At 46.5% G+C, this 13,578-nt stretch overlaps 1 protein-coding gene across 2 annotated transcripts in view; it reads right to left on the minus strand.

Moving 5' to 3' along the window:
* DYNC1LI2 (dynein cytoplasmic 1 light intermediate chain 2) overlaps positions 1-13,578 on the minus strand; it is a 29,405-nt gene that overhangs the window by 13,152 nt on the left and 2,675 nt on the right. Inside the window, exons 1-4 of one of the 2 annotated variants that reach the window (XM_059481177.1) lie at positions 13,024-13,158; positions 12,319-12,392; positions 11,809-11,925; positions 5,772-6,002 (exon numbers count right to left, since the gene is read on the minus strand). In XM_059481177.1, the coding sequence (XP_059337160.1) occupies positions 5,772-6,002; positions 11,809-11,925; positions 12,319-12,392; positions 13,024-13,118 (517 nt within the window). In that variant the 5' untranslated portion in view covers positions 13,119-13,158. Of the gene's footprint in view, positions 1-5,771; positions 6,003-11,808; positions 11,926-12,318; positions 12,393-13,023; positions 13,159-13,578 lie in introns of those variants that run through there. The other variant, XM_059481178.1, reaches the window with a different exon arrangement.

Below are 13,578 nucleotides of genomic sequence, written 5' to 3' on the forward strand. Positions count from 1 at the left end.
TTATACTTATTGTGGAAGAAAGCATGGTGAAAACATAAATGTACACAGAAAACACCAACCTGAAACAGCCACTTTTCCTTACGAACAATTACTTTAGTTCCTATTACTCTACATTTCTGTTGCAGGCATCCAGTGCTAGAAATATAAAACCTATCTGCATAAACACAGATTGGTTTTATATTTCAAGAGCATCTGCAGGCTACCTGAAGAGACTCAGCTGCATTCTGGAAAACTACAGTGGGGTCCAGAGGAAACTTGATGCTTTCTATGTATTAGTATTTTAATTGTATTGCAACAGTATTTATGGCAATAGTATTAAGGTCATTTTGGAAATGCTCTGTGAACTCACACATGCCTTATCAAATATGGGCTGCAATCCACACTTTAATGTCTTTTATTGAAGACCAAAGCCACAGACCAGCTAAATCTGTGTCTTGGATGTGGCTGCTCCAGGCACTCACTGTCCCGAGGCCCTGGGCTCTCCTCCTCCTCACTCAGCCATAAGGAACCCTCAGGAAAGAGCCAAGCAAACTCCATGATCTGCTCCCACAAGGGCTCCTCCATTTCAGAAACAGTGGGAACAGAGTGACTGGAGGGGCAGTCAGGAAAACTCCTTAGAAAAGCCACCAGTGTCCAGCCCAGCCACACAGGGAGAATGCTCAGAACACCCCCTGTACCAGGGAAGGACCTGCAATGAGCCTCTTGAGCTTTAGGAAGTGGCAAAACCTCAGGGAAGCTTCTTAAACAAGCCTTGCAAAAAGAAGTCATGGTACCTTTCAAAACAGGAACCACTCCTGCAATGGCATGGGTGCATGGAAGGAAGAACAAATCAGAAAACTCTTCTGTTTAAAGCTGCACAATCTACAATGCTTAGCTGAAATATAAAATTGTGTGATTCTTGTGGAAGAGAAGTCCATTCCAGAGAAAAGCCTAAAAACCTCAAACTAAATACAGACCATAAAACTTCCAATCACCAATTCAATTTATGCCAGGGTGCAAGGAAATACAAATGAAATGAAATGCAGTTCCTTTTAACATGGGGAGACAGTGCCTTCTTGTGGAGGAGAAACAGCAGTGCTCCAAAGGATGCTGTCTTCAGGACTGTTTTAGTCAGCTACTGCAAATCAAAATTCCATCATACATTCTGCACATTCCACATGTTTATTATCTCACCAGAAGCATTTAACTAGCAAGGAAGTTTTCTGAAGTGCCACTTTCCTTTATTAGCTTTCCCATTACTATTTACTTTTGAGGTCAAGTGTATTACAGCAGTTCAGATGAGTCTCTCTGACTTAATCAAACAGAAAAGATTATTTGACAATACAGCTCTCAATTTACCACAGCATTATAATCAGACAGGATTCCTTTCCTGGGTTTTGTTCATATCAAAGCAAAATAATTTTTTCTTTACTGAGCATAAACCCCTTCATATTTGGGGAAAAAAGAACTCTCCCAAAAAGAGGAACAGTCAACAACATGAGAAAACACGAGATGCTCTAAGAATTTTAGAAATTTAAGTAATAGCAAATGCAACATGGATATTTCAGAAGTCTGATGGTTTCATCCTCATGAATTTCTGCTGAATGGGAATGAAGAGCATAATCCCAGAGAGCCACAGCTCCCATTCCCCCCTCTCCCCAGGAGTCAGCAGGACCCAGCAGCAGCACCAAGGCCATGCCTCACACAGGAGGGAGAACACCCTTCCACAGCCTTCCTGTGGAGCTGAGCTCTGTGTGGATTCCAGGGATGCACCTGGCCTGGCATTAACCCCTGCCAGACGTGGAGCAATGGGACACAACACTGGGGCCAACAACTGCTGGGTTAACAGAAGGCACCAGGCAGAGCAAGAAGCTCTGACTGCAGCAGCCTGAGCACACAGACACCCCCTGAACTCAGGAGCAAGTGGGAGCTCCTGACAGAATGAGGCTCCTCAGCCCTGCTCCAGGCTTCCACTCAACCCCTGTTCCCTTCTGAATTTAGTCCTAAGAAATCCAAGTGAACCTGAACCCCAGGCACTGTCGGATGCCCCGATGAACAAACTGCACTGTCACAAAGTAACAAAGCAGCTCACTGCATTAAAACTTTCTTTGACACACAGCAATTACATACTTTTTCTTACCTCCCACAGCTATGTCTCATTTGAGCTCTGTTATCAGGTTTTTAATGGATATAAAGTTGTGCATCCATACAGCTCATAACATCTTTTATTTTTCCTTTTTTTCCAATGAGCTATGAATATTAGCTCCTCCCCATAGTTCTAATTGAGGAATCATCTTCTATATGGTATGGAAAACAACTATTTTCTTTATTAAGAAATAGTGAAAATTACTTTAGTTTAAGGTTTTTCAACAGGAAACACCCTTAAGATGATGCACATAAAATAGGAAGCCAGAAAAACAACAGTTCCTCTGGAAATCTGTAAAATTCTGCCACCCATCACTAAGGTGGAGTACTCAGAATGGCCTATAATGTTAATAAAATTCTCACCAGGTGATGATGTGCCATTGAAATCCCACCTCCACTACAGAGTGCTCATTTATCTACCAAACTTGTGGCTCTTTAGAGTTTTGCATTGAACACAGCAAATGAAAGCAAGGTCCCAGCAAACTTTTGTTGCTGATTTTCACACAAGGCACTGCAAGGTAACTCCACCAAAAACTGCTGCATCACCCAGGACATGCAATGACTAGAAGCACCACTGAGACAGCAATCCACAATTATTAGGTTTGCTTGTTCCAGCAACAGTAATCTGCTCAGGCTTGGAGTGCTCTTAAACTGCAATGTGGAAATGCAGGCAAACACTCCAACCTAATGGATAAATCCCAAAGGCCCTGAACAGCAAAATGAGAAAAAGGAAGAATGTTTTTCTGAGAAAATCATTCCATATTTACAGTCTTCAAAGTTTCACAAACACTTTTAGGTTTTTTTTGTGCCCTATCTTTACTGATCATTAAAAATTTTAGTCTTGTGAAAAGAATTCCTAGGCAAAAGATACCTGGATAAACTATTTTTAAAAAAATCTTTTAGCTTAAGAAATCTTTCAGCTCTATGTCAATTTAGAAAAGCAAAAAGGTAGACAATCTAAAACTAATTCAGTTGAATGGGACAGTGCACAGTTTGCAACAACATGTTATTTTCTTTCAATTCTTTAGCTTCAAACATCCCAGAGGTCACTGGTGTAATTGTAATTTGACCAGTAAACCTCCTTTCTGCAGTTCTTGATTGCTGACAGCCACCTTATCTACTCTGCTATCTTAAAAAGGGAGGCAACATCCCCGAAATAATTACTCAAATATGTGTTATTCAAAGAATGAATTATCACAATTGAGCCTGAATTAAATGGACATAGCTGACATTATGTACCTGAGTCCACATTAGCCAAGCTATCAGCAAGGAATAGAAGGAGCTCAGTGATGGAGTGAGTGCAGGCAGGCAATGCCCTGGGTACATTCCCAAGAAAGCAGCCTTGGCCTCCATGTGTGTCCTGCTGCCCACTCTGGAAGCTCTTTAACTCCAAAGGGAAGTTTCTCACCCAGCCAGGCAAGCCAAGAGTCAGAATCCCAGCCAGCAAACACAGGAGCAAGGGCTGGTGCAGAAAGGCCTCCCAAACGCTGCCAGCAGAGACAAGCAGCCCAAAGCCCAACTGCACTGACAAGGGTGAGCTAACAAAGGCATCTCTGCAAACTCTGAGCACCTGAGCAATGCAGAAGGAACAACCTTGCAGCACTTCCAGCCAGTGGGGCAGGACTGGGCAGTGTTTCCCAGGGGTTCCTGGTGCTGAGTGTGACAGCCAGGGAAAGCACTGGGGCCATTCAGCTGGGGATGGAGGAGCAGGAGTAAGGGAATACTCTGCTAGAGAAGTCAGGTGGTCTTATGCTGCAGGGGGCTTAAATTTAGCACATCCCATCACTCTGCACTCCATTTCTATGTTTCAACTGCCCTCATGTGAACTTTATTATCCTGGTTTTCACATATTTGGGCTGTTGCAAGCCAGTGACTTCATTTTCTACGTGGCAGCCTATCCCAGGAGGCACAGGCAGCAGCATTTCAGCAAGGAGAGCTTTGCTGTGCAGCTTCAGGATGGGCAGCAGTGCCAAGGCAGTCACCAGGCACGTGTGCAGTACCCTGACACAGTTACCACGGGCCTTTCCTCAGGAGGGGGTGCTAAGAGAATTACAGGACATGGTGGCCAAAGTTCTGAGCACAGAGCTGGCCCCAGGGACAGTCTGCAAGAAGCCAGAGATGTGTCCAGGTGACACAAGGGTCCAGCACAAGGCCTGAGAACAGGAGGTGGAAATTTGAAGACATCAAGGCCCTGTGTGGCACAGCTGAGCCAGGGGATGGCACTGGAGCCAGGCATGGGGGAACTCAGCCCCTCTCCCATCTCCTCTTCCCTTGGCTCCAGGAGAGCTCAGGACAAACCAGGAGTTTCTATGATACTTTAGAATTCTCTGTCCAAGATACCACTATTAGAAAGCCTTTTAAGTCCCTCAGACAGGGTCCTCAAGCTTTGCCATGGCTCCTTCACAGAGTGCACTCTGAAGGGAAGGCTGAAAAGCTTCTCTTTCCAAAAGGAAAATTTAAGTGCACAAACTCGCCCTTTATTTGGATTGCCATAACATTTGCAGTGTCTCACAAATGTGCAAATTGGGTTAAGTGCTGGATTTTGATACTAGAACTACCTTTCCATTTCCCATTCCAAAAAATCTCTGACACACTTTTTTTTTCCCCTAAAAGCTCTCATATTTTATTTTTTGTTTAAATGTAACCTGATGATCAAACTTGGGTGGTTTCAATCATTAAGTCTAAACTGCAGCTGGTATGCTGTAGGCACAAGGCTTCAGGGAACACAATATTTAACATTCAGAAAGGATTATCAGCTATACAAATACACCTGAGTGGTCACAGGTCAAACAGATCACACTGCTCCCTGTGGTAGCTCAGGAACCTGCCAGACCATATTTGCAAGGGTTCCACACTCCAGCAGAGAGAGCTACCAGGAGCAAAAGCAGCTAGCACAAAGGATCAGTCTGAATCCACTTCATCTAAAAGAACTGGAAGTTGCTAAGGTCTTTTCCACTAAAGACATTTATTTTGGAGTAATTCAATATGAAAACAGAAAAAAAAAATCTCAAGAAACATTCAATGCTACTTTAGGAAAGCACTGCAGGATCCAATACTGCAACAATGACTGCCTGCCAGTGCTAGATTCCATCCTGCCATGGATATGCCAGGAAAGAAGGTTAATTTATACAACATTCCTAAAGTCACAGGGTAGGAATGGCTGAAGTGAGACACAATTAGCTGCACCAGGTTCACAGAAACCAGAACCAGTTCTGAGCCACCAGAAAATCAAGGGCAGAGAGACTTTCTGTAAGACAAGCACAGTATGGGAATGGGACCTGGCTGAGGTATCACAGCAAAGCAGACAGCTCACTTCATCACTGAATTTTGTCACCATCTTTTAAAAACTGAATCTGGAATTTTATTGAGTTATTTTTTTAAATTGCCCTTTTAAAAAATCAAATTATCAAAATTTCATTATTGCCCACGATCTAGACCAATAATTCACCTGATGTTTTGTCAGCACAGCAAAACTGCAAGAGCTGTTTTAAAGCCTAACACAGTATATTTGAATTAGTGTTGCAATCACAACTTAGGAGTAATTTTTATCCAACCCATTCTCAAAACACTGGCCCAAAGAAATCCATCAAATGTTGTGAGAGCTAATTAAAAAACCAACAGCAATGCATGGATGCACAAAGACTTACACTTCTGCTCCATGTGCCTCATCTCTTCTGGAGGAATTTTCATCTTATCAATGTGTTCTTGCAAGACACTGGCCCATTTCTGTAAAGACTCCATAACAGTCCAAGGTCTAGACATATCTGCAACAAAGACCACGATGGTGTCTTGCAGGGATTCAGCAGAAACAGCAAACTTCAGCAGCCCTTTGTGGTACAAGTCTCCATCCAGGATCCAGACGTTGCAGCGAGTGTGATCTGAAAGGAAAAGGCACAGTTGGAAGGCAGCAGATGCCAGGGCTGGCTTTGCCAGCCTGGGAATGACCAGGTGGGAGCATCAGTGTTCAGCAGAAGGAGCAGACCCAGCTACCAGCACACTTTGCCTGCTTATTTATGACAGGTTGCTGTGCAAATGCCTATATTAGTCAGAAATGCTTTCATTTCTGGATTCAGAACATTTTCCTTAAAAAAATAATTTCTGTGCTTGAGCTTTTACTCAGGACAGCTGTCAGGACAGTTTTTAATCGCTGCACGACATTCCTGCATTAGAAACAAGCCCAGTGAACCCAGAAGCCAGGGGATGTGTGTGTAAGGCCCAGAGGGGTGGCCCTGCCCTGCCCAGCCCAGCAGGGGATGAACGCTGCCCTCAGTGTCTCCCACACACATAAGCTGGTTTCACACACTCAAGAAACTTCCCAGCAGAAATAAGCTGCACACAAGATAGCAGCAATAAGCAGCTTAAGTTTCTAGCACAGGAGTGGGAGGAGCAAATAGAGGATGAACTCCCCACCTCCCCAACAAGGTTGTGCCACCTGCTCTTAACTCACACTGACTTAACACCAGCTCCTTCTGCAGGCTCCTGACCAAATGGGCACTGGGGAAATGACCTGGTATTGCAGCTTGTGTGTTTCTTGCACAAGTGTTTTTGATAGTGGCAGGATCCTTCTTTGGAATGCAAGGCAGAGTAGAGGGGGATCAGCTGGGTCAGACAGCTGGCATTTTACCCCAAAACTGAGCTCCTGGCAGGAGTATAAGAACTGAAAAAGAAGCTTCCTCCACAAATGATCTATCAGGTAGCATAAACAACCAATTCTTCCAAATTAAAAAAAAAAAAAAAAGAAAAAAAAAAAAGAGAGAAGGAGAGAGGGAACATTATCCTCAGAACTTCCTGCTGAAGAGGAACAACTTCATTGTTTCTATCTTCTAGATTCTTCTTAGTACCCCCCCCTAAGTATTCTCTATTTCACTACAGCTATCCAGAGGGATCAGTGAGTCTCTCTTGCACTGCATACACAATATGTCACTTCTGAAACACAGAGATCTGCAAACCAGCCACTGCAGAACCCAGATTTTCAAAGCAGCTACTGAGCTCCATAATTACCCTGCCTCACTGTACTTCTGTGTCCTGAATCTTTCAGCTTCACAAAATAAATCCAGTTACTATGGCTATCAGAACTTTATTCTGGGAAGGAATCCACCCCTCTTGACTGCAGAAAAAGACAAAAGCTTGGCTAAGAAATATGGAGGAAGAAAAGATGACAGATATATACATCCTACCTGTTTAATCAGGCCTTGGACAAAATTACTGAGCAGCCCAGTTTCAGACACCTCATCGAGGTTCTGTATGTGGCTGTCTGTGTTTAGCATTTGTTGTAAGTTCTGTTGGGCTGTCCTAAGACATTCCACCATCAGCCATCACACAAACAGGCCAGCAGCCACATTGTGAACTTACAGCTCCTCTCACTGCCAGCTGCACCCCTCCATTCACTCCACAGTGATCAGTGAGGGTAAGCCCTGTGGAGCTCAGAAATGCACAAATGAAATATCTGTGTAGGACTCTCTGCATCCCAGAAACATCCTGTGTACATCCCTAAAGCAGCAGCCTCCCAGTAAATAACAACCCCGTGAGTTTTCTATGAGCTAAGGGTTATTAATAGACAGGGACTGTGTGTATGTACAACTGTCTCCTTGGAGCATGAAGGAAAGTTTTGAAAACCTAATGCAAATCTATCCATACTTTATGCAAGTTTACAGCTTTCTGCAGTGCTGATGGATTCTCCTGTGGGGAATACTCTGCAGAAAAGACTTTAACACCTTGGCAAGTTAGAAAAATTAATAATATCCAAATTCATTGCTTCTAATTCTTGTTTTAAAGCCAATATCTAAGGTTAAAATTGTTTTGTTTGCTAAGCTCCTTTGTTCCCCTTAAGGATTTAATTTTTGCTTAACATGTGGAATGCAGACTGGAACTAGAATACAGGTGGAACTACCACTCACAGTCAATCTGCTAGGAAGCCTTGCACTCACATCAAAATGTACTCTAGCAAAAAAAAAAGTAACATTGTATGTAAAGGAAAGGTTTTGCTCCTTTCCAACAGGACAGAGGAATGTCTTGCGATTCACATTTGCTAAAACATTAAACATAAAAATACAGCACTGGGTGCTCATAATTTGGCAAGGACCTGGTGATAAATTCAGCTTTGTCAGCACCACATCAAGCTCGTACTTAGTCATGAATGTTAACTGTGCCCTTCTCACTGGCCATGACACAACATACAAAAACAGAGCAAACAATTCCCAGGTCCTGTTGGAAAAGCAGGAGCAACTTATCACAGGCTATTACAAAAGCTGCTAAAATCACATCTCTAAATCCTGTCAATATTCCATTGGCCCTTTAGTCCTGAAAAAGATTTTCCAGCTTTGATGAATTTTATTGCACATGGTTGATTCTGTGAACTGCAACTACATCTGCATCTACTCAAAAGATATCAGTGGCAATTACATATCCCTTGCTCAAGCTGTGAAGAGAAGCAAAAAAGGAGAAAACTTTCAAGAAAACTATTTCTAAAAAAGACTATTTTTCTCATTAGAAACTAGTGCAGCAGCAAGACTTGGCTCAATCTGGAACAACCAGTTCAGCTGGAATATGCATATGATACGGCTGAAGCCAGTCCAAACCTGAGGCAAAACCCAAGACTGCTTTGTTTTGTTACAAGCAAGAATGCAAGCCCAGAATGGCTCCTCTTCCCTGCACAGTGGGCACGGGTGCATCTGCAGCCTGGCAGGTGAGAAATGTCCCTGTGGTGCTCGTGGTGCTCCAGCTGACACAGAGCACAGAGCAGGCCATGCAGTCTGGCTCCCTGTTCTGCTCTACATCCCCCCTGTAACTCTGCCCTGCAGGGGCCTCTGAAACTCTGGAAACAGATCCTTTAGGAAAATTGTGCACAGCTTCCCTTCTACCTCCTATGAATTCAGAGTCTCAGTCCTCAAAAGCAGACTAACCAGTAGAGACAAAAACCATCTGTTCATCATAAAGACAGGCAAAAAACTGAAATTTGCCACACTCCCTGAGAAATTCCACTAATGGAGGACTCTGGGGCTCAGCTCCAGGATCAGTTAATGCTCACAGCTAAGGTTGCAGGCAGTGCTATAAATGCTTTCATCAGATGAACCACAGTGCCATGTATGCAGGAGCAGCCATATGCTCTAAGGATAATGCAGCTGGGGATTTAGGAGAATCCTCTCTCCCCCAGGATTGCTTCTCAGGTCCCTCCAAACCTCTTCCTGAGCAAATGCCTTGGCCTAGGCAGCATTTGGGATAGTGATAAAATATAACTTTAAAATAAAAAGGTATCTTTTTAGATACCTCTTTATTTTAAAGGAAAGAGACTTTTCAGACAGAGATTCAGTAGCAGACTTGGAATCTCAGTATCCTGAGCCCTGTATCCTCAGTATTCTCAGTATCCTGGGAAGCAAAGCCCACATGTCACACTGAGCAGTGACACCTGGCACAGCTGGAGCAGCTGGACAGAGCACTGTGCCCATGTGCCTCCAGCTGCCAAGAAACCAGCAGGGGACATGGAAATCCACCCAGTCCCTGGGCACCTCTGTGAGCCACAGGGGGCCTGCAAGGCAGAGATACTTCCTGCACTTTCCTACAAACCAAAAAGAACAATTTAATTGCTGAGCTGATCTTAAGGATGAAAGTAACACTAAACTAAGATTGCATCCAGCAATCCAGAAATATTCTACTTTAGATGTAGGAGCAGCCAGGTTCAAACATCCCTTCAAGAGGAATGGGGAGGGGAGACCACAGCATAGGAACAACACAGATTTTCCCTAAGCTTTCCTTGGGGAAGTGGGAAGTAGATAATTAATGACTCAGCATTATGAGGAAAATATTTCTCCTGAAGACTAAGAGAGCAAATAAATCTTCTATCACCTGGGAAAGAAGCTGAGATGATCTCACTCCACTGCAGAGTTTCAGTTACCAGTGTTGACCTGGAACCCCTGGAAATCCTTGTGATCTCATCTTGGCTAGGTTGGAGTCTAACAAAAAGCAGAGACCCTCGGAACCACCCATCTGCTCCTGAGCTCCTGAATGCATACTCTGAGGTTCTTTATGGCTCCCAGAATTGTGGGTCAATTATAAAGCCTTTGTTCCCCAACCTGGACATGAGCATACACTCATCTGAAGCACACAGAGAGTTTAAAAACCAAATCCAAACCTGTCCTAGAGAAGAAAGAGCGTTATCTCTGCCTGCTGGGAGGTCCTGACCCACTTTGCTATTTATTTTGCTTGTGGATGACACTAATGAGACAGAAAGGAAAAAGGCATGTATTATTAGCTCCTAACACACCCATTAGAGGATGCATGCAGACCTGAATTGGCCAGCTGAGCCTGTAGTCAGTCAAAAAGATCTCTTTTTTCCCTGCTAGTGCTGCCTGAGTTCTTACGACAGGCCTCTCCTAATCACTTCAAATACTTATCACTTTCAGCCACTCAGGAATAGCCCCAAAATACTTCCAGTGTAGGAATACACTTGAGGTTTGATAGATAACACCAGGGAAAATAGCACAGCAAACATTTTTCTGCTTGTAACAGCATCTTCTTTGAAGCTGCAAGAGGCCTGATGACACAGGCTGTCTCAGCCCTCCTAATCATAGGGGCTTTTTCCACCCTGAAGTGTTTATGCAGAACTAAAGCAGATTTTGCATGGTGGAAAAGCACTTACAGCCAGAACCTGAAGAAGCACTTAAAATGACAGCCCAAAAGATTTTTAGGAACTGCAAGGAGGCCCCTGGAAGATATGGCAATGTACTCATCCTTTCATTGTACCTAACAGTATCCAAAGGGAGCTTCCTGCCACGTGAGTGCAGGCCCCATCTCCATAACAACCAGTCACATATGGCACTTAATCACTCCTGCAAGCCTTCAGTGCATCTCCAGTTTCAAAATACCATTACAGGATCTTCCTACTTGTTCCCAGGAACGGGGATGAACCACCACCACTGCTTCCCTCTCCTGAGCTCTGAAGGAAGTCATGAATTGTAAGACTTACATTCCCCATTTTTAAAGACAATCCAACCCAAGGAGGCCTAGCAGCTTGCCCAAAATGAGATCAGGAGAAGCACATTTAGGAGCAAAGATAAAGAACTCACTCCCCATCTCCTCCTGTCCCCAGCCTTCTCAAAAACATGAGTAATCTGATCATGAGGCCTGCTTTTAAATGGTCCCTTGGCATAATCTCCCTCCACACAGCAGAGAGACAAGAGATCAGCAGCAGCAACAAAAAGACAAGGGGCAAAGAGCAAAGAGATCAGCTCCAGCTTGAGAAAAGTAAACGCTTATTCTGACTTTAAGCTCTGTTCTTCACTCAGCCAACTAGAGCAAAACATCTGTTAGCTAACCAAAATCCCACACACAGCCCCTGTGAGAAACACCCTGCGCCCAGAAATCCACGCTGAGCATGAAGTTCTCAGGGATGTATCTCTGCCTTTCTCTAGTCACACAGTAGCCACAGCAACGCCACTGCAGCTGCTACAAAGTCACCACCAGGCAAGGGATCCCCCCTAGGCCAGCAGGGATCCCCGGAGCTGCCCTGCCCCAGGCAGGCACTGTAAAACCTTTCCCTCCACACAAACGGACACAGCTCCAGAACTCCCAGCACCACCAGCTGAACCAGCCACCGGGGCGTAGCCCAGAACACACTCATCAAAGCACAATTATTAAAACAGCATGGCAGCCACTTAATTAAAGAGATTGCATTTGAAACAAACTTACCATCTCTATCTTCGTCGTGAATGTTCAAATACAAGTATTCCAGTCCTCTTCCTTTCTTGCCATGCTCTGCTCCCTGTATTTTAGCCATGAGTGTGGTTTTGCCTGAACCATCATCACCTGCCAGTAAGTTTGTAGAGGAAAAAAAGACACCTTCAGACTTCACAGAAAAGATTTTTTCACAACTTGCTTAATTAATGAGAAGCATCCTTGTACACTTCTGAATCACAGTTATTTGCTGTTCTCCTTCAAGTGTTTCAGCTAAATCCAGTGGCTTATACCAGAACAATAAGAATGAAGAACTATCTTATTCTCTATTATTACTTAAAACAGGCTATAAAACTAACAGTGGAAATCAAAGAGAAAGCAGATCTATAAGCACAAGACAAGACCATAAATCAAATTACATAACCCAACTGTAACGACCCCATGTGCCAGTTTGCAACAATCGGCGTTTGAAAATACACTTTGTTCCTATAAATAAAAAAGCAACAAACCAACACCCAAACTTACCAAAAACAAGGATATTCTTGCCCGACGGCAATTTAGATCTGGAGCGTGTGGAGACTTCGCTGAGGATGGAGGACCTGGGGAAGCAGCAGCAGAGCGGCGGCGTTAGCGCGGCCCGGAGCGGTGACAGCACCATGAGCTCAGCACATCCGCACCCACCGCCGGCACATGCGGGCTGGGCACGGCGGGGCTGTCACAGCCACAGCCACAGCCGCGCTCTGCAGCACCGCAAGTGTGCCACCTTCCACACAGAGCCTTCATGATTGCTAAACCAGGGACGGGGACATTTAAAGTTCTCCTCCCTTGCAAGAGGCCGCAATACTGCAGAACATTACTTTGCAACTAACTCTCATCACAATCGATTGCTGTATTCGATATACGGCCTTCTGCCACGATAGGTATTTTTGAAAGCGTTCTTTAGAAATAAACACACGAGATCGCCTTTGCCGGAGCCGGCCCCGCGGCCGTCCCGCAGAGCCGCGGTCCCGGGCCCCGCTGCCCCCTCTGCGTCACCCCCGTACTCCCGTCCCTGGGCCCGCGGCGTTCCCGTCACGCACGCCCGGGCCCCCCGGCGCTATCCCCGGGCCCCGCCGCCGCCCGCGGGACCCAAGCGCGGCCCCGACCGGCCGAGAGCCCGCGCTCCGCTTCAGCCTAGCGGAGCCCGGGCTCACCCAGCCGCGCAGGCTCCGGGCGGCCGCGGGCGCTCACCAGAGGTTCTGCCCCTCGTCCTCCTCGCCGGGCAGCTCGGCCCCGCCGGGCCCGTCCGGCCCCAGCAGCTTCTTCTCCGCCAGCACCGGCGCCATCTTGGAGCCGCCACAAAGAGTGACTTCACCGGGCCGCGAGGACCCCGCCCCGCCCCGCCCGCCCGCGCGCGCCGCCGGCCCCCGCGCCCCGCGGCCGCCCCGCCGGCCCCGCGCGCGCCGCGCCCGCCCCGCGATCAGGCGGTGCCCGGGCAGCCCCGGCCGCGGCCCGCCCTGCGCGCGCCGGCCTGGGACCGCCAGCGCCCCCTGCTGCCCGCGGAGCGGCACCGCTCGGGAACCGCTCGGGAACCGCCTCCCGCACCCGGCACCGCTCGGGAACCGCCTCCCGCACCCGGCACCGCTCTGAAACCTCCTCCCGCACCCAGCACCGCTCCGGCACCGCTCGGGAACCGCCTCCCGCACCCGGCACCGCTCGGGAACCGCTCGGGAACCGCCTCCCGCACCCGGCACCGCTCCGGAACCTCCTCCCGCACCCAGCACCGCTCCGGCACCGCTCGGGAAC

The sequence above is a fragment of the Ammospiza nelsoni genome, chromosome 13, assembly GCF_027579445.1.
Source record: "Ammospiza nelsoni isolate bAmmNel1 chromosome 13, bAmmNel1.pri, whole genome shotgun sequence".
Taxonomy (NCBI): Eukaryota; Metazoa; Chordata; class Aves; order Passeriformes; family Passerellidae; genus Ammospiza; species Ammospiza nelsoni.